This window comes from Acanthaster planci, linkage group LG03 (genome assembly GCF_054643075.1).
Source record: "Acanthaster planci isolate LZ-2023a linkage group LG03, COTS_SCS, whole genome shotgun sequence".
NCBI classification, from domain to species: Eukaryota; Metazoa; Echinodermata; class Asteroidea; order Valvatida; family Acanthasteridae; genus Acanthaster; species Acanthaster planci.
The window spans coordinates 21,965,923-21,989,937 of NC_141779.1; the positions used below are offsets into that span (position 1 = coordinate 21,965,923).

The window sequence follows — 24,015 nt, forward strand, 5'->3', positions numbered from 1 at the left end:
AATTAGTACTACTACACCTGCCTTTTGTTGTTTATTCAATTTAACATTACAAGTGACAAAACTTACAATGAAAGCACCATAAAGCAAGCAATGATCCCAAATACCTTGGTGGGATCTAGTGGATTTCTATGGTTTTGTGTTTAAACAATTAGCAACACACACACAAATGTGCATCAATCTACAACCTTCTTTAAGTAAAAGGACCTGTCATTCGTTAAGCAATTCAGTTTAATAAAAATTGTTAAACGGGCAAAAGGTAACAGAGACTACGGTCAACTTTGGAAGGAAAGTAATGGTCAATTTGAAGCTTCAGACTGCAATCTTGAATAAGCCTTTTTTGCGAATTAAGTTTGAATAAAATCTGGTACACTGAGTTCTTTAAATTCACATAAACATAACAATTTGAATTCTCCATACTAGAAACTCTGTTGCTATACCTTGCGATTCAGGGCAAGCTTTTGCTTAATTACATAAGAGATGCCTTGCAACAATACACTGTTCTTAATGGATAAGAAGGGCACAAAGGAACCAGTCCATTCCAGAGATGGTGGTCGCTACGGTGGCAAGCTTTTGCACAGCAACCACCGTCTCTGAAATGGACTGGTTCCTTTGTGCCTTTCCTATCCACTGAGAACAGTGTATTGTTGGAAAGGCATCTGTTATGTAATTAAGCGAAAGCTTGCCCTGAATCGCAAGGTATAGCAACAGTGTCTTTAGTTTAGGGAATTAAAATTGTTATGTTTCTGCGCAATCAGATAACTCAGTGTACCAGATTTTATTCAAATCGCAAATGGCTTATTGGAATCATCCCATTCAATTTCAAATCAGTAACAGAACCAATAATTTATCTGGATGCCTACTTATACTTGGAGGGACATGCTCTTAAGTGATAAGCAATTCAAGTAAATTGTGAAATGAAAGGCTTATAATGAAGTCAGGTCAAAAGGTTGAAAATAAAAAAAAGAATGATCAAAAGTTTCCAATTTTAAATCTGAACCGATACCAAATGCATTCTACACAAGTATTTAGTAAATCTTGGCCCTGAAAATTGAACCTGAAAAGAAACCAGAGCTGAAATTTTGATTTATGTTCAATGTAAATGAACAGCGCTCAATAAAAGCAGCAAACAGTGTCCCAATGATTCGGCAATACATCATTTTACAATCCTTCCCTAAAGATTCTTATCACACAAAATGGGTGTTTTGTGGACTGATTTTGTTTGTCCTTTGTCCCACACAGTGTATAACTTTTACCCTTTTTAAATGTTAAAGTTCACCATATGATAGTGAAAAAGAGACAATTAAACCTGTAGTTAGAATATATAAATGCCAACTGTGAGCAAGTTTCTGAGCTCAGCCAAAATCAAGCATAGTCAGTCTTTTTTTATGACTGGCCCAAACTGACTGACAATCAGCACTGACTGAATGAGCCATATTAATAAAAAAAAAAAAACAAATCCATCGCTGGAATTCTTTGATAGATCTCACTACAAACCAACCTAACAGCCACACCAGCAACAGTGTTTTCAACACATTGGAGTCACGCTTTTGTTGAATTCTTTTGGTTGGATCTGATTCAGATTACCTTTTTCAATAACAGCAATGCTCAATTACAGTACATCTTCTTATAGAAATAAAGAGGATAAAAGAGGGGAAAATAATAATTCTGCTGTTGACAAATTAATGTCAAAGATTTCTGTTAAAGAACAAATTAACTTTTGTGCTGACAAATTGGACCGAACCAGCATATCTATTAGAACTTTAAACCATTGCAAGACATTTTTTAAAATAAATGTCCAGGGTGATTAGAAATTTACATGCCAGGATTATGTGCAATGAAAGAGTTTCTTGAAGTGAACTTGGAAGTCCTTTTTGAAAACAGTGTACACAATTGGGTTGACAGCAGAGTTACACCAACTCAGCCACCACAACATCCGAGAGACCTGCATGTGGCCCAACAGTGGGGTGCCAGGACCCACGGAGACGTAGCTCTCAAACAGAAACATGGGTAGCATCAAGCCGACCGTTATGCCCAAGATGACAAAGGTGACCAAGAAGGTCTTCCGCTCCCGTCTGAACCAAAAGGCCTGTGGGACTTGCCTGCCCTGCCCGGTGTCAAGGCCGTGGGCATGGATGACCGAAATGCAGGCAGCACGACGTTTGGCCTGGCGAGAGATGGTGCTGCCCTGGTGGCTGGGTCTTGTTGAGGGCGCCGAAGCTCTTCGACAGTGGGGTGCCCCTGTGCCTGGCTTCATGCCATGTCTCAATGGCAGAGTGAGTTTCAAGTGTAAGTTTGGTCCGTGCTTCCTTCCCTTGGTGCTCTCTAACAACGGGCACCGGGGAACCACCCTGGAGGGCCGCTGGTCATGAGCAGAGGAATGCTCTCCCAGGGTTGGGGCACAAATCAATGCCCTGTTCACCCTAGAAACTGTGATCTTCCTACCACCTCTGCAAGAAGCAGGCTCACTCTGTGCTTTCTTTGGAATTGGATGAAGGACCGGCAGAGCTGTCAGGCTGGTGCCAGCCAATGAAGCTCTGGCTGGCACCTTGGAGGACAGCGCTGCAGGCAGTGATCGAATCTTCTTCTTGCGTCTCCTCATGACTTCCACCAAGATGGCCACATTGGCCAAAACAAGGGCCAGAATGGGCAGCCCAATGCCAACAATCAGGCAGAACAGGTAGAAGCCCGGACCCACCGGGTGGTAATGCAACTGTGCCGGTGCATGCTCATGAGAGGGTGTATCCGGATTGATCACAATATATGGGGTGGCAAGAAGTGCCGGAATCAGCCAGGTTACAGCAATGGCTGCAACAGCTCCACGGGCACTTCGCTTCCTCGGGTAGACAGTTGGTAGCTTGATGATGAAATAGCGGTCCAAAACAATCGGACACTGGCTCCAGAGGCTCACCATGGTCAAGAAGATGCTGATGCCAAGAGGGACTCCACATGCAATCTTGCGGCAAACATCAGGGGCCTCGCTGAGTAAGACACCAAAGGGGACTGCTGTGGTGCAGACAAACCAATTGGACAGGACAAGGGATGCCGTGAGGTAATTTGGCACAGTCCTCATATTTGGGAACTTACTGATGACGATGAAGACGAGCGCATTGCTAAAAATGCCAAAGGCAGCTATGATGGACATGAAGATTTGAAAGAGAAGGCAACTCGGAGAATCTTGGAACACACAGTTAGCTTGACTATTGTTTATGGAAAAGTTTGCCATTGTATTCGTGAGAATTCTGGCCAAACAGGTACCTTTCAAATGTCAGTGCGCTGTGACTGTCTCCTTTCCACTTTGTTTGACAGGGCAGCTTTTGACATGTCTTGGAGGATTTTTAAATTCAATGAACGTAATGACTCTTGCTGAACTCAAGGTTCCCCAATGTACAGTTCTGCATCTTCACACAGCTCCAACAACACTGAGTGCCAGGTTTTACCACACACCACAAAAACAGACTTCAGAACCATCCCACACAAAAGACTCCCCAACTCACTTGCAGGGTTTATAATCGCAACCTCTGCAAAGAAAAGCCAGAGAGCATCCTAAACATTGGCAATGCATTCACGTCAAGATTTTGCAGTGGTTTTCCAGGATTCTGATTGGCTGATTAAGGTAGCAGCTCTTGCCAGCATCACTAAATCGAAAGGGGGGGGAATTCTACAAGACACACAAACCACGGCACAGTCTTATTTCCTGAAGAGATCACAATTACTACTACATTCAAACCTCATTTTTGTGAGGTCCTTGAAATTTGCAGATTACCGTGTCACAAACAGGAATCTTGTTTTATCAGGAATAAAAATAATGAACAACGACTAATTGGGACCTCAAAATGCCTTTCTATGAATAGAATAGTATATAAACAGGGCTCTTATAAACCAGGTTAAACCATAATCACTGGCATACTAACTCCAGTATCTGAGGTTCTTTCCTAATAAGGAAATTCCACTACTGCTCTTCCTGTTCTTTCACTTCGCTCATTACTGAAAAGGAGGATTATGTCTGTGTATTTTTGTTTTGTTTTGCTTTCATTACTTGTTTTCTTTTGTGATATTTGACTCTGATTTAATTAATCCCAATTCTTAAGTAATCATCAACATCACAAAATGAGGAACACAGGATTATTATTCAAAACTACCACTCAAGACATCCAGTTGTTTCTGAGGAGACAAAAGAACACAAAGTTATTTTTGGTTGGCATTTTAATTATGCCCTTCACGTTCGTGAGAAAAAAAGATCCATTTCCCCATTTCCGTCTACTTCTCATATTGACACAGAAGGTTTTGTGTAGGCACTTTCTGTTTCTTTCTTTACAATTGAAAATAAAAATTGTTGTGAATCAGGGGACATGTTTTGATGAAGAATGTATGATGTAATGTACTATACTACAAAGATGTGTATCTCCATTTTCACACACACCCCCCCATAATGAGACCAGATGGTATCCTGTGAATTACCCTGAAACCAAATATACACAATGGAAACTGTTACCAATGTATTTTTCCCATCATTTCAACAAACATGATCAGAAAACACTTTTTACTTAAAGACACACATTAATCTAATAAACTCTTTGGCAATATAACACTGTTCTCAGTTGTTGCTGTGTTTGAGCACATAAGGCTGGTTGATTCATTCATTTGTACATACAGCTTTCCCCAAAACACACATACATTTACACACAGGTGTACCACGCTGATGTTAAAATAGTAATGGTTATTGGTAATACTATGATGCTTAATTGGAAAGTAGGCTTTGTATTGAATGAAAAATGTGACGTGAAATACCTCTGCACCACACTGGCTCAACGCACTGAGCATGTCCACGTGAACTTCCACTTTTTTTTAAAGTAGTCTAGAAATAAAACCAGGTAACGATTAAAACATAAGAGTGCAGCAACTACCTTTTTCCAGATAAATTGCACAGCAACAGAAGTTCTACACGAGACACCAGCTGATGGAAATCTACAAACTAGAAGACACCTCAACTAACAATAACAATGTGCTGAGCCTCAATTCAACTTCACGGAATCACAAGGAGATTTGCTTGATTTAGACTTAAGAACAAAGGTTACAACTCAGAAGACTCAAGATTTGAATTGGAGACTCAGATTTAGACACTCATCACACGCATCACTTGCATGTTGCAGACTTAACTATGACACAGCAAAGTACCCAAACTTGAACATTGCTAGACACAAAGTACATTTCTAAAGACCACTTGTTTTTCACTGTGACATGTATGAAGCCAAAACATCTAAGCAACCCAGCCTATCACAGCAATACTTTGCACTGAAACCAAAAACTTGATCAAAGGAGTATATTACAACGTACCAGTCACTACAACCTTCCAACGGGGGAGATACCAATCTGTACACCAGGACTTTGTCACGGTGGTACCATATGACGAAAATGAAAAGGAAATAAAAAATGTCACGCATGCTAACAGGCACTCACTGAAAAAAAGTGTTCAAACAACTGTGGTGCACTTAGGTACAAACCGAAGCCACTGTATTTATGTAGTTCTTCGTCACAACTATATTTAGAAACATGTCACAAAGGAAGTACCGCCCTGCACGTAGTTCTACACATGTCATCCTTTAATTCATGTTTAAATGGGGTTTCCCATTTTGGGATGTACCATGCACTGAAGCTGTGTTGACTCAGACTCAGTAACATGCAAATAAAGGAATGAATACTGGTTCTGCTGACTTCATTTGTCATCACAATTTCCCAGTTTGCTACAAAATGAGGGCATAGTTCAGGATGTAGATGGGCACATGCAGACAAAGGTAGCAAATAGTCTGGTCAAAAAGGTGGGACATAAATAAATCCCTGGCTATTCCTCTGTAAGCTTGTAGGTATTGGATTTCTGATTATTTCAAGCCTGGCCATTGGTAATTGGTCACCAATAGTCGGGGCCTCGATCACTCCAAAATTAGTCGACAATATGACCGGAGATCAGGCAGTCACGAAACTGAACAAAAATTAATACAAAGACGGCGACATCTTACCTTCATTCTGGGACCAGTGGTCCTGGGTATAAAACACACTCTGGATGAACATGTATAAGCGCTGGGGCAGAGTGAACAAAAATGCCATTCTCAAACAGGATCTACAAATCCTTCACTGACAGCCTAAGCCAGACACACTCAGGAATCTTAGAAATCTTCACCAACTCTTCAGAAGGAGAGCCAATCAACCAAGCCGATTCTTCTTTACGGGTGAAAGTCACACAGATGACACTGTCATGAACTTGTGGCAGCAAAATTACCCAGAAGGTCAATGACTACACCAGATGCTGGGTGAAGGAGCACCGGGCATATCAATTATCTATGATGGTAATTGATTATTGCAAGTTTATAAGATTGCTGAAATGCTTCACATCAGGATTTCCCCCACTAGGTAACCGACAACGCAAGAGCTTCAACATTAAATGCAAAGCCTACTAACTTCAACAAACTGAAGAAAAAAGAAACCAATGCTCAGGGTGAAGACCAGTCTCTGATACAGAGCAATCCAACTGGCAACACTCAAACCGACTTACTCTGCAACTGCATTCCTATGGTATGATGAATCTTTAGATATTAATAGCTAGCGCTAACCCCAAACATTCTCAAGGAAATTCAACCTCATGAATTTCAATACATTTGGGTGTGAGGCAAAGCTCAGCAAGGAAATCTAATGCGACAGCCAAAGCTCAGCTGTGCCTTAGGAATGCACTGGGAGGAGGCAAGTTTACATTTAAAAAAGTCGAGTGGACGAAAGGAAGTAAGGCATTAGTTACATCGGTTACACCAATTTCTAATCAAGACTTGGGAGTGAACTACATGTACGTGTATGCACCACTTTGTAAAAATGTTTGTATATGTCTATGTAATTTTGTCAAATTTGTTTTGTTTCAAAACCAGCAAATATACAATTTTTCTTTGTATGCATTTTCTTTAGTGCATTTCTTTTAACAATTTCCTCTTTTAAAATTTTTTTTTAATAATTATGAAATTCATGCCAAATGCAATCTTTAGAGTGACCAAGTCCTCTTGCTTTTAAGAGCTCTTCCCCGAAATGATATGTGAACTTCAGTGATAATATTGAATAATATTGACTAAATGAATCTTAACATACAAAATTATTTTTCGGTGTCCAGCAATTAAGCAAAATAGGAGAGGACAATGATTTGAAAAAGTTTTGGTCCAGGGCATGACTTACCCCCAATAGAAACATCTGTGTAAAGATAGTAAGAAGACTAAATTTGTAAATCTAGGTATTAATAACCAAAAAAATCAAAAAAATGGAAACAACGGATCTCTTGATAAAGTAACAGATAACTTACCTGTAAAACACACTCACAATCATGATATGGCTAAGTAAAGTCTCTGATGAAAAAAAAAATTGCCAAAGGCACACGAGGCCAGACTTTGACGTAGTTACATTCGAAACATGTCTGAAAATGACAGTATACCCAACCGCATCTGCAAAGAACGTGCCATTTTCCATTATGTTTTTGAGGAATTGTCTTCCCTGAAAAAAAGAATTAAGGTCAAAACACTGATGTAGCTACATGAAAGTCTATGAAATCACACTGCAAAATTTCAGTAATCTGTATCTATTTTCAGCCTTTGTACAGTTCATAAACAGAACTGATGAAGCAGGTCCACTTTCTATTTTGCCTTTGATCTTGCTTTCCTTCAAAAGCATTCTCAGGTCAAGACTGAAATTTCTCCATACATGTGCAGTTCCTCAGCTCCGCTCTCAGTGTGAACAGTCCCAAAGGGGTGTGTGAAACCATATGCAGTCCAGAATTCCGTTACCATTCATCTGTTTCAATGGTCCCTAGTTGGAAACTAACTGAGGTTGTCAAATCCAGGTCTTCTATCAGCCAAGAGAAAGTGGAATTTTGCCTTCAAGCAAAGCAAAATTCTGACCTTGCACAAGTAATTTCTGAGAGCACAAACACTGACAAGGAAACCAATGGTTATTACACTGGTCATTTTTTTTCTTTCAGTGTCACTGCAAACAATCTGGGACAAAGTCTATTATTTGGGGCGGGGGGTTGCTGAAAATCAACCATCCCTCCCCGACACTTGTCACAACTAACTCTTTGTACATGTATGCAACTGGACATTTAATATGCAGGCTTAGACAAGAGACTGACAATAGATATATCAATGGATGCTCTGACCATAGTCACACTGGCATAACTGGATTTAATTTGAAGGTGGCAACACTGGGGGGGGTTAATTTTCTTGAGGGGGGATACTCATGAATTTGGTCATAGTTATACACAGTGAAAAGCTAGTTTCGGGTCTCTTCCAGTCTACTGGAACAGAAAGGGACAAGGGTCTTTCATACCCAATCCCTATGACAATGGACAAGTGAAATCAGCAATTTCACATGTCCGACATGAGATGATCTGAGTTCCTGAAATAGCTTACTCCACGTGAACTACTTCACTGGCTTCAATAAAATTGTTTTGCCCCGGATGTAAGCAGAACGTGAAAGCATTCACTCCAGATGTCACTGTTCCACTGACACCTGCATGCATGCCCTTCGATTGGCTACTTCCTTGGATGCGCTACCTCCGTGAATCATGTTGAATAATAACAGGGGTGCAACGCAATGACCATCGCAGCTGTTTCCACAAGGATATTGCTGATAATGCTGTCCGTATTAACCTTGATCTAGCAATGTCACTACTTCTGCCTACTCCTGTCTCAAGATGGAAGGCAGCCCTTGTGGATAATTTAAGCATCCAGTAAAGAACTCAGTAATTTTTTTCACGAGAAAGAGTACAACATTGCGAGGTCCTTTCCCCCTCCCCCTAAAAAACGTATTAGCTTAACCATACTAAGACCATCCAAGAAGGTCCAGTCACTGGCCGGAATGTCGTCATCATGGCTAGCTCACACTTCACACTATCTCCCATATGAAAACAATTTCCCCCCCCCCCGCACTAGTGTCCCACTGTAAAGTTTTTCAGGGAAACTTGCCAGCAGGCAGGTTATTCCAAAGTTTGTTGACATCGAATCAAACAGTTGTATTAAAACTAAGTGGTTATCACCCTTCCTCCATTTTTAAAAAAAAGCTTCCTCCTCTACATGTAGGCTACTTTACAATGCTCCTTACAGGACAAATGTGAATGGAAATGGAAAGACCAGTGGTTTACGCTGTTAGCCTATTTGAGGTGTGGCAGATGCAATAGGAGGGCGCTATTTGGTTTCTATAAAATCTTTAGTCTTCATTTACTCCAAATCTACCCATTTCAAATAGCGCCCTCCTACTGTGTCCACCATGCGTCAATTAGGATGGTTCATCACAAAACCCCTTTCCTTTGGGCATCACAAGGGGGAAAAGAGGCTAGGGTGCATGCTCCTGGGAGCAAAATCAAAAATACAAAGAGAAAAAAAATGATAAAAACCGAAAAATGTGAGGACAGGGGATGAAAATAACCAATTCACTTGAAAATGCCTCGGAATTGACTCCCTTCCTTCGTTTGCTGCTGTCGAGTGCTATGCACACTCCCCTCTCCCTCCCCCCCAAGAAAAATCCTTCCAATACCCATGCCTTCCTCACAAGCTGCTGTGGAAAAATACAAGTAAAGGTGCAAAACCAGGTGCAAGACAGATGAAGGAGAGCATCAAGCAGAAGTGCAGCCTAACACAGTCGGTGACAAAGCCAAGGGGTAAGGTTTCAGAGTGGCCGGATGCCTTACCCAAGTGACCCATCGAAAACAAATTCCAAATCATGGCTGTACAGTTCAGTCATAATTAAACATCACAGGGGTGTCATGGCTGAACACAAATCAAGCTAAAATCGGTAACTGTAGACCCTCAGCTGCTAACATGATAAAGATTCACCTGTTACATTTGTATCCCATCTTTAACATGCATGGAGGAATGTTGAGACCACCTCTTCTGCCAATCTGACCTCCATTCTTCTCTAAAATACAGAGAATAATAACACCCACAAAATCCATCTGCTTCGAGCACCGTGTCCTCCAATTTCAAAGAAAAAAAACAAACATCCTCGCACCTGATGCCTTAAATAGAAAGTTTTGTTGCAAATAAAGTAATACAAGATGCAATGACAGGAAGTTATCACTAAAACTCACAGTTCCTGTCAGTGTGCCAGGCACAGGTCCTGTCAGCGTGCACGGACTCGATGACAGACAACCCCAGGCTGATTGGCCAGTAATTTCTTCATCACAGCCTTTTGGCCAATCAGATCAAGCAAGGACTTGTGGGGCATATTACCTTGTCTGGTAAAACTTTTGCTTCTGTGCTGGAATCCAAACTACCGATGTAATATTGAATGGTTTGGACGGGTTGTCAATATCTTTTTCGCGTAACCCAGCACACCTGTGCAAGACAGCGGCAGAAGTTACTCCTCGGCGCTTAAGCATTATTTCCAGAACTGTCAAGGTCTGAGGACTGTTACTGACAGCCTTAAGGAAATGCCATCCTAATTCTTGAAACCCAAGAACACATAGAGGTTCCACCATCAGGAATTTGCAAATTGTCGGAGTTTCTGGGGTCTACTGATTAAAAGGAATTAGTGGAATATGTAAAAGGAAAAAAAATGAGTGTGAGGCACTCATCCTGAAGAAAACGATTGGACATACGTCCATCACTGTCGCCTGGGAAAACGATTGGACATACGTCCATCACTGTCACCTGGGTTTGAATCCCACCACAAGCCATATGTGAACAGAGTTGTTTCGGTGGCTCTCTCCAGACCTGTACCAGGAGGGTTTTTGTTTGGAGTTCTCTGGTTTTGCTTAACGCTTTCCAACTCCACCTGTACTCTGTGGTCAAATATGGGTCATTTGGTGGCTACCTACCTGGAAAGCCTCTAAATGCCGTCAGCTTGACCATATCGTGGCTGTATCCTTTGTTAATTTAGCCTTGCAGCTGCTGCGAAGGATGATCCCCCATTAATACACTTAATACACCAGTAAGTTTTTCACATGGTCTGATTAAACAGATCTAAGTATAGTTGCACAACATGCACTTATTGGTTATAATAGCTTGACTCTACCAGTGTTATGTTCTGAATCACTGACTAGTTACCCTCGTCTGATGCTTGACATTCACGATACTTGTTCATTCAAAATGACCTACAAAAGAGTTGAATATTGACTGTTATTGCTGACAAGAGAACAATATCCTCAACCTGCAATTTTTCTCTCCTCTCCTTCTCGTTTCCCCTTGTTTGAAACACAGAGCCACTTACCGATCAGAGGCGTTCCGGCAAACCTCTGGACTGGGTCCATGGGCACCTCGTACTCCGACTTGGAGGACTCCTCCTCCAGGCTGGACAGATCTGGCAGGTCGCAGCTAGACGAGGCCGGTGCGGCAGAGCTCTTGGGGGACGACTTGGCAAAGAACCGGGACTGCATGCGGTCAAAGAGGGATTTCTGGACCTCCGACTTGGTCTGGGCGCTGGTCACTCTCGACTGCACCCGCTGGAGGAAAGAAACCTGTAAAGCAAACAATGATGACGTTTGACGAAGAAGAAGACAGACGATAACTGACTTTCATATACACTCTCCATGGTACATGTAAAAATAACAAATATTACCATATAATTGAGTGCCTCTTCAGCCAAATGCCAACTTTTGTGTACCAACATTTCATCCATGTCCAAATCACTTGTCTATGGACGGAAATACACATAGGCCTAGGAAAACCAACAGACACCACTAGATTGTGGCTGCAGATATTTCTCATAGAGTTGTGTGCTCTTTCGCACAGAAACATCATGGGTTTGTGTACAATCAGTTCGAAATAGTCCAGTGCACTTTCTTTGACCTCAGCTATAACAGGCCCCCTGCCCCATCTTCAACTACAGCCTACAGCTAATTTCATGACTAAGGGTACTACGCGAACTGCCATGACCTGTTTACAAGTTTTTCATGCTATGTCACAGAAAACAGTAACAGGTTTATACGTTCCCACATTTGAACTTCTTAAATATTCAAAAAAGCTATGCCACAAACAACAGACATTCATATCTCTGGACCTTTCACTTGATTAAATCTTAAACCAATTTAACAATAATTTACTAACTTGACGTCTCAAAGCATCTACACTCTTCAATGTACCTTGCCAGAATTCTTGCCCTCCTTGCCATTCTCCTTCTTGGCCTCCTTTGTCGTCTTGCTGGCCTCCACCTTCCGAAGCCGGCTCAGCGACCAGGTCCGCGTCTGGGGCTTGGTGGGCCTGTTGTTGCTCGCGGTGGAGGTGCCCCCACCGCCGGCAGTCCGGCCCCCACTGACTGCAGGCTGGCCCCTCTTGGCACCCAGATTGCCACGGCTGTACAGGGTGCTGTGCTTCTGGAAGTATTTGGGGGAAGTGCGGATGCCCACCGAAGAGGCAGGATACTTGACCTCCTTCCGGCGGGGAGGAATCTTAGGAGGATCTCCTGAGGATGCCCCCGCAAGGGATTGCTCTTCCATCAAAAATCTCAGCTGCAGGGTTATTTCAACAAATCAGCTTATTTTGAGCATAATATCCAAGTTATATGGAAATTTAGCTTTCCCTTTATATACTTTTCAACAATAACATTAAACCATTTTCATCCTTTTTTAATCCATATCTGAAAAGGACTTTCAAAATATGTGACTTAAAATACAAGGAAATGTTATTCTGACAACCAAATCTATGAACCCAGTCTATTTTACTATAATTTGCAGTTCCGAGGCAGCACGTGACTTTCAAAATTTCCTATCATTGTAAGAAAGGAAAAATGTTTTAAGTGAATGACAAAATTTCAAAACAAACAAAACCTCAAGTTATAAACAGTTCCAGCGATTAAAAAAAAATTATTTTCCCTGAAGTTTTCCTTGGAAAATTGGAGTGTCAAAAACTGCCCACCTTCTCCATCTTCATCCGTGGCCTATCCCATAGCCCAATTAGTTTGTCAGTGCACTTAATTATACCTCTCGTTCCAAGGCCATGGCCTTCATCTCTGCACGATTGGCTCGTTCCTCTGCCATTCGTAACAGCTCTTTATGAACCTTTGCGGACACCATTTCAGCCCTGTAGTCATGAAAAATTAAGTATATGAACAAACATCTTTTAAGTAAAATGCATTCTTAAAATGCTCCTTCACCTTTAGCCTTCCACTCATTTTGAAGTCACAAAAGCTTACTATTTCAGCTGATGTGGCATTGTTGCCAAGCCTTTAAACCTAACAGCTCTGACTTTGGTAGTCCACAACTTTTGCACATTATTTCTAGGAATCACTCACAACAAACACTTTTTGAAATCTAGTCTTTAACTCTGGTCACATCCAATCCCAAAAGATTTTCAACATTTTGTTAACCCTGTCTCCCAATGTAAAAAGCTGGCATTGCTATAAATGGAACACAGGCAAAATTTTGCTCACTTCTCTCGGGTGACTTGAGCCAAATGAGACAACAGTCGGTTGATTTCATCCTTGGATGCCAGAAGCTCTGTTTGTACCACTAGGAATAAAAGAATCAATTTTCCAGATTCCAATTAAGATTTGAACTGAAAAGGATCTTGAAATCAAGGCCATTAAAGAACCCCACAAAACTATTTGGCATGTTCATTATAACATATCATGTATTAAATACACAGAGTGTCTGATATTTCTGGATGCATATTAAAGTCACCCAGTTGTAAAATGACTTCATCACTGGCAAGCAAATCAAGGTAGACTTCCACTGAAAGCCCTGTGTCAGCTAAGAAACAAGGCTCTAAAGTACTGAGCATTTGAATAGGGATGTACTGCATGCCCTCCCCCTAATAAAAGAAAAGAAAATGGGTCACTAACTGTAACACTGACATCAAAAAAATTGGCAAAGTCATTTTTTTCCTCAACATTTTTCAATTTGTTTCAGTGTAAACACAGAGGTCATATTTGCTCTTTGCACATTGCTGCCATAGGCATGCAGAGCCTCAAACTGATGGTTGTACAATCGCGTCAAAATCAAATTGTCCAATCGCACGGTGTAAGAACTAACGGCGCACATGCAAAATTACATATTAAAGCAACATACAGAGTAAGCACTGAACTGACTATACTGTATCTATTGTGTACAGCAGCCAGATCAAGGCTCTGCATGTCTATGGCAGCAGCATGCATAGAGCAAAGACTGCACCACAGCACACTGGAAATCCAACATCAGCAAGCTTTGGACCTTGCAGGGTGAGAGCTTTTACCCTACAAATCTTTATCTGCTACTTTTTTCATTCCAATTTCTCTCGCATTAACTGGTTTCCTTATACACAGAGAGCCTGATATTTCAGGTTCAAAATGTAGGATTGCCTGTGTCACAGCTGGATATTATTTCCAGAAATTCACCATGGGCACGCAAAAAGTCCGGCATGAAAACAAGTTTACATTTAAAAACTGTACCACATTGACTGAAGACCTCATCAGGGACGTCTTTGGCACAGGACAGGTATGATTCAGTTTGCGGAGGAGTAGCAATAGATGAGATGTTCATGACACAACTATTACCATGACAACACCTTGTGATCAGGGATATCTATCCAGGAGGTAATTATGATCTGCTCATTTGATTAAAGGAAGTCATTACGAGACAGATAGCTTCAATATCTGGGGGAAGGGGAATATTTTGCACTGCCCACACAACATGTGGCTCAATGTCAGGACTGCATCGAGAACCGCAAGTGAATGTTCTTGTCCTTTTCAGGAGTTATTCAACATACCACAAATTCTAAAATCGAAGTTTGGCCTGTCGCAGGTAATGGTCCGATGAAGAGGTGCAGACGCAACCATTCTTGCCGTGATTCAGGACAAGGCATTTTTCTGCCCATGGGAAACCAACTACTTGGGGCAAGGTGGATGCCAAAGGTTGAGAGGTAGATCAATCTCAGAGGTTCAAGGATACACCAAAAGCGCAATTCCATCTCTCATGGAACTACTGACCAAAGATCGTACAGCGCCAAAGGCGCAAGATGGATGACTCTGCCCAAAAGGTGTAATTACCACGGGCGCCATTTGAGCAAGCGATACGCCTGCGTGGTTTACGGTAATGCTTCGGCGCAGGCTCACCAGGTGCACATGCCTGCTGCGGGGCCTCCCCATGCAGTAATGTGCATTGTGCAGGCGTATCACTTGCTCAAATGGTGCCTATGCAATTACAACATTTTATGTGTAGTTGAACGTGAAGTTCTCCATCTATATGATCTTTGCTACTGACCAAATCACTTGTTTTGATTTTTTAAACACCAGTTTTGGAGTCAAGGCTAGGTACAATATGAAATACTTTGGATCTTTTCTCGATCCACGAGTGGTTTTTCAACAGACAACTTTTAGCAGGTTTCATTTTATCTCTTACTAATTTTACCATTTATCTTAAGCTACATGTGTATATCACATACTGTGCATTTCACGTACATGATTTTTACTGATTTTTAGGTCTACGTAATTTTCAGCATAATGCAATCCCTTAAGTGTGGAAGGATTTGAAATAAATTAAACATAAGCTACTCAAGATGAAATTCCTTTGTTTTTACTACCTTCATCAATATCATTGTTAGCCAAGATCAGAGAACACTGTTGTGAGGAAAAGTGATGTTTATCTTCAGGAAATTCAGATCAGCATGGCAAAGAAGGCCCCAAACACTGCAGCATACTGTATTTTAAAATGGTTGGTTCTTAAGCTGCATGTTATTGTCACAGAGAGTATGTAGGCTACAGAACCAATTTGAAATTTACAGATCTGCAACTAGCAAATATAATTACTCCAAACGCTCCATAATTCCCTCCCCATATCAATTTTCTCAAAGGAGTCATTTCAAGTCTTGGCAACTACAACTTTAATATGTGCATTAGCAGAAAGTTAAGATACTAAAATCTAGAAGGATCTTTTTAGTTCTATCTTGGTTTTAGTTTTGTACACACTCCTGTTTCAATTAGTGAAATCCCAAAGATTTCCAAGGATGGATTCCCACTCGAGTACGCTTGTGGTTTTTTTTTCACAAGCCTTTGGGGGCAAACACAGTATACAGTGTAATAATACACGTCAGGAAGGGGAAAAAAAAATCAAAATTAATTGAAATCACAACCTTGTTAGAGAGAGATAAAAGATTTGGGTGAGTGGGAGGGGGCAAAGGAGATTAAAGTTGTCATGTCCCCCACGAAAAATATTTTATTCAAAGTTGAGTCTAAAAATTTGACAAGATCATTTGCTTATGGGTGACTACCCACTCTGAGTAGAAGCATCCCTTCGTGGCAAAAGAAGAAACAGGATGGTGGGAAGTTTATCAAGGAAAAGCTTTGAGATGCAGGTGGTAATAGACATACAAGTCCTTTTTCACAGTTTTGTGTCAACTCAGAACTGTGCACGTATGCTCAGAATAAAGCAGAAATCTTCAGAACTGGTAAAAAGGACCGCCACCGCCAGCGTGTCAAAGTCTTCCATTAGGCCCAAGTTGGTAACCAGCGCACACACAAAGAGCACATGTATGGAATGCCAAATGTACCAAAATATGATGTTACTCAGCGAAAGTAGTTTGATTGTGTCCTCATTCTATTATGTGACGTTGTCAATCCATTATGTGGTGTTGTCAATCCATTATGTGTTGTCAATCCATTATGTGGTGTTGTCAATCCATTATGTAAAGTTGTCAATCCATTATGTGGTGTTGTCAATCCATTATGTGGTGTTGTCAATCCATTATGTAAAGTTGTCAATCCATTATGTGGTGTTGTCAATCCATTATGTGGTGTTGTCAATCCATTATGTGAAGTTGTCAATTCAATATGTCAAGTTGTCAATCCATTATGTAAAGTTGTCAATCCATTATGTGGTGTTGTCAATCCATTATGTGAAGTTCTCAATCCATTATGTGAAGTTGTCAATCCATTATGTGAAGGTGTCAAACCATTATGTGATGTTGTCAATCCATTATGAGAAGTTGTCAGTCCATTTTGTGAAGTTGTCAGTCCATTATGTGATGTTGTCAATCCATTATGTGAAGTTGTCAATCCATTATGTGAAGTTCTCAATCCATTATGTGATGTTGTCAATCCATTGTGTGATGCTGTCAATCCATTATGTGATGTTGTCAATCCATTATGTGAAGGTGTCAATCCATTATGTGAAGTTGTCAATCCATTGTGTGATGCTGTCAATCCATTATGTGAAGTTGTCAATCCATTATGTGAAGTTGTCAGTCCATTATGTGAAGTTGTCAATCATTATGTGAAGTTGTCAATCTGTTATGTGATGTTGTCAATCCATTATGTGAAGTTGTCAATCCATTATGTAAAGTTGTCAATCATTATGTGAAGTTGTCAATCCATTATGTGAAGTTGTCAATCCATTATGTGAAATTGTTGTATCTAGATCCATTCTTAAATTCATTTGTACAAGCTGAATGTCTTTGTGTTTTTTGGGTTTTTTTGCTTCTTTCCGTTTTTTCACATTCTGCTTGTCTTTCAAATCCCCCCCAAAAAACAAACATCGCTTTTGACCTGTTTCGACCGGCAATTAAAGACTTGGCAGGCATTTTTCGCAAAACCACAAGTACCTGTGACTGACATATATTTCTTGGAGACACTCCTGACACTAAAGGAAATTTCACTTTAAATGGGGAACCCTGGAGGAGGGAGAGGACACTATCAAGTACAAAAGCAAACCCTTCCACTGACCATGGACCAGTAATAGAATCCACTTGATTCAAAAGGAAATCCCAACTTCCACAGGTGCAGAGGGAAAACCCCAGAGGATTGTCTAGGGAAATTGGGTCAAGATGCTCTGGACCCAAGTATTCAGTCCAAGATTAATCTGCCCACTGGGGGAGGGGTCATAGCTTGGTCACAGCAACTGTACAGGCACAGAGAACATCAAATCCAATTCAACACTCAGGTCTACCTTCAAGACGGCTCTTGGCCTCTGTGTCCTTTGCCTCGGCAATCCTTTTATCAAAGTCCGGATCGCTGCTTTCTTCTTTGGATCTGAAAACAAATCAACAATACAGAACAAATGGGTGTGTCAGAGAAGGGACTTGAATGTAAGTTTTAGAAAGCAAACACCCAACATTCCAACATTCCAACATCCTCTTCCATAATCAGACAGCTGCAGCCCAGTCTCCATGGCAACCACATCTCGTAAGATTCTTTGGGCCACCAGAATATATCGCAGCTTTCTTTTGGATGTTTACTATCTAGAACGAACCCCCCCGTTTGCTTCCGAGTTCCGCTCGTTGGTGTGTGTGTGTTATTTTTTTACTTAATACATGTATATAATCTCAATATTCCATAATTTTCAGAATGTAAGCCGCAGTTTATACATTGATTCTCAATCTCAAATATCTCTGCGGTTTATAATGAACTGCAGGTGGTTCATACGACAACATTTAAAGAATGAAATCAGTCAATAAACGCCGCTCCATGCCTCAGCGCAGCCTGAGGAAAGAAAGGAAGAAAAGGAAATAAGGAAAGATTTTACATGAGATATTATCCAAATGCCCACTTTACTATCTATGAATTAAAATAAAGTTTGTGGTTGACCTTCAAATTCATGTATGACTGTATCTCGGAGTGATCGAAACGGTCGTGTACCACAATAGTAATCATGACACTGAACACGCAAGAGACTGTTCCATGTAGAGTAATAAAGTTCAGGAGAAAATCACAAGGTCATCTGGAGGATTCATGTACAAATGACTCCACTGAGACTTCAGACTGTGTAACAGTATAGGAAGGAATGGTAACGTTAAACTGTTCCAACCTTCTCCTTGGAACCCAAGTTGGTAGAGACTTACGTGCTGTCTTGGTTGCTATCTATTGCAACTCTTTCCTCCAGCTTTGCAATCTGTCAGACAGCAGCAAGGGGGAAAAAAAGGGGAAATGCGGGTTATAGATGGGAAATGGTTAATCCGCCCACATCAATCCGCGCCAGTGTGAGTGAAAGCAGCGTGACTGACCCGGACAGGTTTGCATGTCAAATGAAAACAACCTTGATGAACCTTAATAAGTAGCCAGACTTGCATGTTCAACCTCCCCCTTCTCCTAACCCAACATATTTTTCCAAACTACCACTTGACCAATCATATGCCATCTGTGGCTTAATACAGGTGATTCACAATAGTGCGCCTCCAAGAGTTTGCAATGCCTTGACCAATCATAGTGAGCAAAATTTGTCAACCCTTTCCAAATGCACATTGGGTCGACAGATTTTGCGCACTGTGATTGATCAACACGTTGCAAACTCTTGGAGGCGCACTATTTTTAAATGCCCATATTGCTTCTTTTTGGGTTATTCTATAAATATGGGATCCACCTGATCTGTGTCACACCTGATCTGTGTACTTTGGAGTGGAAATATCATTGAAATTGAATCCAAACTATTGGGGGGCAAGTAATTTGCATTAATAATAACCATTCATGAAAATTAAAGAATGTGTTCAAAACTTACAAAATTACAGATGTGACTGGGACACACATAAAGATTGGTTCTCCTATTTCTTTAGAATGACCCTTTTGCAGTGGGTTCATTGCTCATTTGCTTCCTTGATGACTTGATGGTTTGTGTACGACTGGTTGTTTTGCAACTTTGGACTTGTGTACATATCCACCTGTAAAACGTTGATTGCTGCCATCTTTTTTCCAAGCCCCTTGCTGGAGAGTTATCATGACACTCGACTGCTCTCTTTTAAGAATAATCTCTTTCCTTTCCAGGTGAACATGTACCTTGACTAGCTCACTGGCTCAGCTTGTGTACATTCATTCTTGCATACATGTACTTTTAACTTTCGTGTAGCATCCTTTTTCCAGTGTTTAGTTACCTCTGCCTTGGCTTGAGTCAAGTCCTTTTCCAGTTCATCAATCTGTATTTTATACTGGGCAGCAATCTTTGTCGCTTCACGGAGCTCTCCCTGAAATCACAGACATACAAAGCACGTCACATGGCCCGTTTTAAACAGTTGATAAAGGACTGTATAGCGGGAGGCACATACACTAACATGGCTATATAAGGACTGGTCGTAAGAAATGAAGTATATTGTAGAACAAAATTGTTGGAAAGTGTATAACTTTTTAAAACTTGTTTTGACTGTGTGACTCGAAAGGCATATAGGCTATGAATAGCATAAAAAATGTGCTTGGTCAATCTTAAATGTCATTTAAGACCAGCTCAGGAGAATGGATGCTCTGGTCACGCTCACCTTGAATGCCTTAAGTTATGTGTTTGGCTGGTCGATGCTTACTAAGACTGGCTAAGTAGGGTACATATATTTATTCCCTTAATATTATAACCCCAAATGGTAATATGAATAATCTGAGCTGCTTGTATGGGTGTCAGTTGGTAGAAAAAAGCACTTCACAGATTATCTGTTAAGACTAGTCGAAAGGTCATCATTTTCACAAAGAGGTAAGCATGTCACATGCAACAGACAGAAGTGACTTTTTTGGCATGTCTATCCCTCTATAAAAATGATGACAAATGGTTAAGTCATCAAAACTATTTATTTCAGTGTCCCAAAGGTCCTTGGTTAAAGAAAGTTGATGAAACAACAACTTTGCCCAACTGGCCAGGCCTAGTGAGAAATAGCCCCGTGCAGAAACTGAGCGAAAACTTTCACGTAGAAATTTGAGAAATATTAAAACCGATCAAAAATCGAGCTCGGTCCAATAGGAATGCACCTGCAGCTACAGTAATTATCACCTCTGGCATGTCTTGAATCAAGACTCAATTGTCAGCTTAGCTCCGTGGTTTTGGCTGGGAGCACTTGCACACAGGATGCGATAAATTAGTCCAGTATGAGGGAGGTGCAAACTTGAAACACCATCCAAGGTTTTTCAACCACCTGCGTGCAAGCCATGGTTGCAGTGGCGTGCAATCGGACACTCTCTACTTGTTGTGCATTCAATTTCATAAGGGCCCATGACAAGCTGCCCGGATATGGATCACTAATTCAGTTACCTTCAAAATGAGGCATGACAGGGGCTTACAAGCTAACCTCAGGAAATGTTAACAAATTATTACTTTTTTCTTACTTAAAACTTAACGTCAAGCCATGTTTGTGTTCCCTTCAGTGATGTATGCAAGACAGACGGTCACCCAAGACAATCTTGTCAGCACTGGCACCTTTTGATAGGTCAGGGTTCGTCTTTTACCCCATTGTAAAAGCAGCAGAAATAGGTCAATCATAGGTTCCGTCCGATGCACATATAGGCCTGTATACTCTCCACAGCGAGGGCCATCCATGTGGTTCATGAACCAATGTGATATACATTTACATTTAGGTAAAACTGAACAGTTTACCCCCTTAAGTCCATGATCTATGTTGTGCAGAGTACTGAAATGCATATCTAGCAGAGTGCAGGGGGACATCTCCCCTTCACCTTCCTCCAAGAGTGACTTTTTTTTTCTTTTTAAGGAAGTGGCAGCGGTAGCATTTTAAAACTGTTACTTCAATATGTACCGGTGCCACCCAGAGGGAAGAGGTGCTGAAAATTCTTGTACTGTTTCAGATATTGGACAGTCGTAGTTAGAAAATAAATTTCATTTCCCCCCCCCACCCACCCAACTAAACCTGGATACCCCAGGTACATGTAGACCAGAGTAGGACCTACAGAACACTGGTTCTAGGGTCTGCAGAAAAGTTAATCTAGCCCTGACTGTACATGTAGGCCTACGTCAACAATCTGCATAGATTGACTAATCAATTACTACATAACAAAGTTACTGTTATGGTAGCAATGTTTTAGTTATCCAATCGGGTGACTGCTGTCAGTGTGACTCCATGTGCAATGGGTAGGAAAGAAGATGCCTTCATTTATCTAGCGGCATGCACCGAACATCACATCACCCTAAAAAAGAAATCAAAGTCCTGGGGAAAAATGTGTTTGGATTCTGTGCCAGGCACAGTGTGGGGTAGGGGGCTTCCTGAAGTATTTCAAAAAGTTGTACTTGAGTACAGTAATCTTGTGGAAAACAATGTTTAAAATATGATTTTTACCATAAAAGCTATCGCAGAATCAATCTTCCTACGGCAGATCAAAATAAAGGTACTCTTCCTATAAATTTCACACAATTCAAGTCATGTTAGTTAGGAAACAATTTAGAGCCATCTGTTCATTGGTTATCTCTTTCTGTAACAGAAATTTCTCCCAATTTTCTGTTTTGGGGGCATTTTGGGGTTCCTTTTAAGGGGAATTGAGATTCTCACAAGTTATTTCAAACTGTAGCCAGTAACCCCTTCAAACAAATTTAAACTCTGGAACCCTATTTACACTTTGAGCAGTTTATTAAAATTGCTCACAGACAGTCCTTCAGTCAGGTGACAAGTCATGTGATGCATATTTTTCCAATTTCTTTTTCAATTTTTTCCAATCTCTTGACAAATTCAGTAACTGAATGAACCACTTAATGAGGCAATGTCCTTAAACAAACGAGAAGAGACTCTCTGAAGGACCATTTTGCCCGTGTGACTAAGTCAAAACTGGAGTGCACTGGAGCTCATTAAATAAACATTACAAAGTACTGATGAACATCTGCAGAGATTTTAAAGAGGAATAGATGGAGATTTCTACAAAGGTGCAATAGGGCCTTGAAATGTAAGTTCTTTGTGTGCTTTTTTTTTCACTTTTTAGTCTGCTGACTTGTTGAGATGTTTCAAATTAAACAACTTTTTACTGCACCTGAATGTTTCAATCTAAACTAAACACAAAAGTACCTGGCATCAAATATCCTAGTTTTCTTTCAAACACGGTAAGCTTCTGAAATGTGGACAGACTTTCATTGACTACCAAAAAGTCAGTTCTTGGACGAGTCCAACAGAATTGTCCATTTCCACAATTCTACGAGTTAGACTTTAACACCAAATTTTGAAGGTCACTCTGAGTAGTGCAGATGACAAAAACTGACCTGATCTACATCTGTAATCCTAGAAAGTGTTGTACGATGACTCTACTGGGGAGTGACAATAAATGGACTGGAAGTTTCCGTCACTCAGCAGTCTCCCAAATCAAAATTAAGACTTTTCCCGGAGAGCAGCATTCTTCCATTATCAGGGATGTTCTCAATCAAGAAAACAACTCCAACTGAATTATTGGGAGGGTGAGGGAACTGACCAGATCCGCTGACCGGTTTGTTTTCCCAGTCCTCCAGTTAAGCCTTTTCCGAAGTTTTGGCTATGACTGGAAATGCCCATAAGTAGTGCTGGCGATTGTAAATTTTTTTCAGCAGTCAATTTTGGGGTAATTATATTGTCGATGCAATGATAAAATCAAATTTGTGCATGATCAAAACTCCCCTAAATTGTAAATATAAAATTATGCATAATCAATATGGGTTGGAAAAAGAAATGACTTTTTACAAATTGTCACATGTGCACTCTAGCCGATGCAGACATATCGTTTGTTTCTGTCTCGCCTAACCTGATGTAAATGGTCTTCAAATAATTCTATTTTCCTGGAAAATCAGTCACCATTTAATACCACCAGTGTCAGCACCACAAGCTGCATGGGAACTGTTCATAAAACATGACACGAAATTTTATGTTGCTTCATCCACTGCCTGTTTATATTTGAGGCTTGTTTAAAGTTTTGACATATAATGTTTCAGGAATCCTTGTGAGCTATAATTAAGATTCATCCCTAGGTTTTAACACCTTACATAAACATTTTTTGCTAAATGCAGTTAGTTTTGCTCAGCTGATAGAAATCAGTGAAGTTTTTGATGGGAAAACAAAGCAAACTGTATAAAATTTAATATTAGAAAACTCAGGTTTAGAGAAAAAGTGCCGATATAAATGTGGTATTGTCAATATCCAAATAGTCAATACTTTTTAAAAAGGTGGGCAATTCCATTTTTCAAAATAACATCGTATCCTGATGAAAAATTGTGATATCATCTACCACTACTCATGTGCATCCCAAGGAGGGGAAAGAGGAATGTCTGCCACCACCCTTCCCCTAAAAAAATTTACTAAAAAAGACGGAAAGAAACAGGGATGGAAACAAAAAAGAACCAAGGAAAAAGGGTTAAAAATCACTTATTAGCTGGAC

At 40.6% G+C, this 24,015-nt stretch overlaps 2 protein-coding genes across 7 annotated transcripts in view; both read right to left on the minus strand.

The window, feature by feature from the left end:
- The window catches only part of LOC110991120 (uncharacterized), a 64,310-nt gene that overhangs the window by 21,625 nt on the left and 18,670 nt on the right, over positions 1 to 24,015 (minus strand). For all 6 annotated transcript variants that reach the window (XR_015424763.1, XM_087134491.1, XM_087134490.1 and 3 more), the window contains 7 exons: positions 19,791 to 19,880; positions 18,768 to 18,817; positions 17,876 to 17,958; positions 13,390 to 13,468; positions 12,941 to 13,040; positions 12,104 to 12,469; positions 11,233 to 11,479 (listed from right to left, as the gene is read on the minus strand). Coding sequence is in view for 5 of the 6 variants with exons in the window: in XM_087134491.1 (XP_086990617.1) it covers positions 11,233 to 11,479; positions 12,104 to 12,469; positions 12,941 to 13,040; positions 13,390 to 13,468; positions 17,876 to 17,958; positions 18,768 to 18,817; positions 19,791 to 19,880 (1,015 nt within the window). In the remaining variant the exon portion in view is untranslated. The remainder of the gene's footprint in view (positions 1 to 11,232; positions 11,480 to 12,103; positions 12,470 to 12,940; positions 13,041 to 13,389; positions 13,469 to 17,875; positions 17,959 to 18,767; positions 18,818 to 19,790; positions 19,881 to 24,015) is intronic.
- On the minus strand, positions 688 to 4,773 carry LOC110990142 (D(2) dopamine receptor-like). Its single transcript, XM_022254996.2, has one exon. The coding sequence runs from the start codon at positions 3,221 to 3,223 to the stop codon at positions 1,826 to 1,828; it is 1,398 nt and encodes a 465-aa protein (XP_022110688.2). The 5' UTR covers positions 3,224 to 4,773; the 3' UTR covers positions 688 to 1,825.

What these genes read in the sequence shown, in the direction of transcription:
- LOC110990142 (XM_022254996.2), bottom strand. Translation starts at nt 3,223, where the DNA reads ATGGCAAACTTTTCCATAAACAATAGTCAAGCTAACTGTGTGTTCCAA.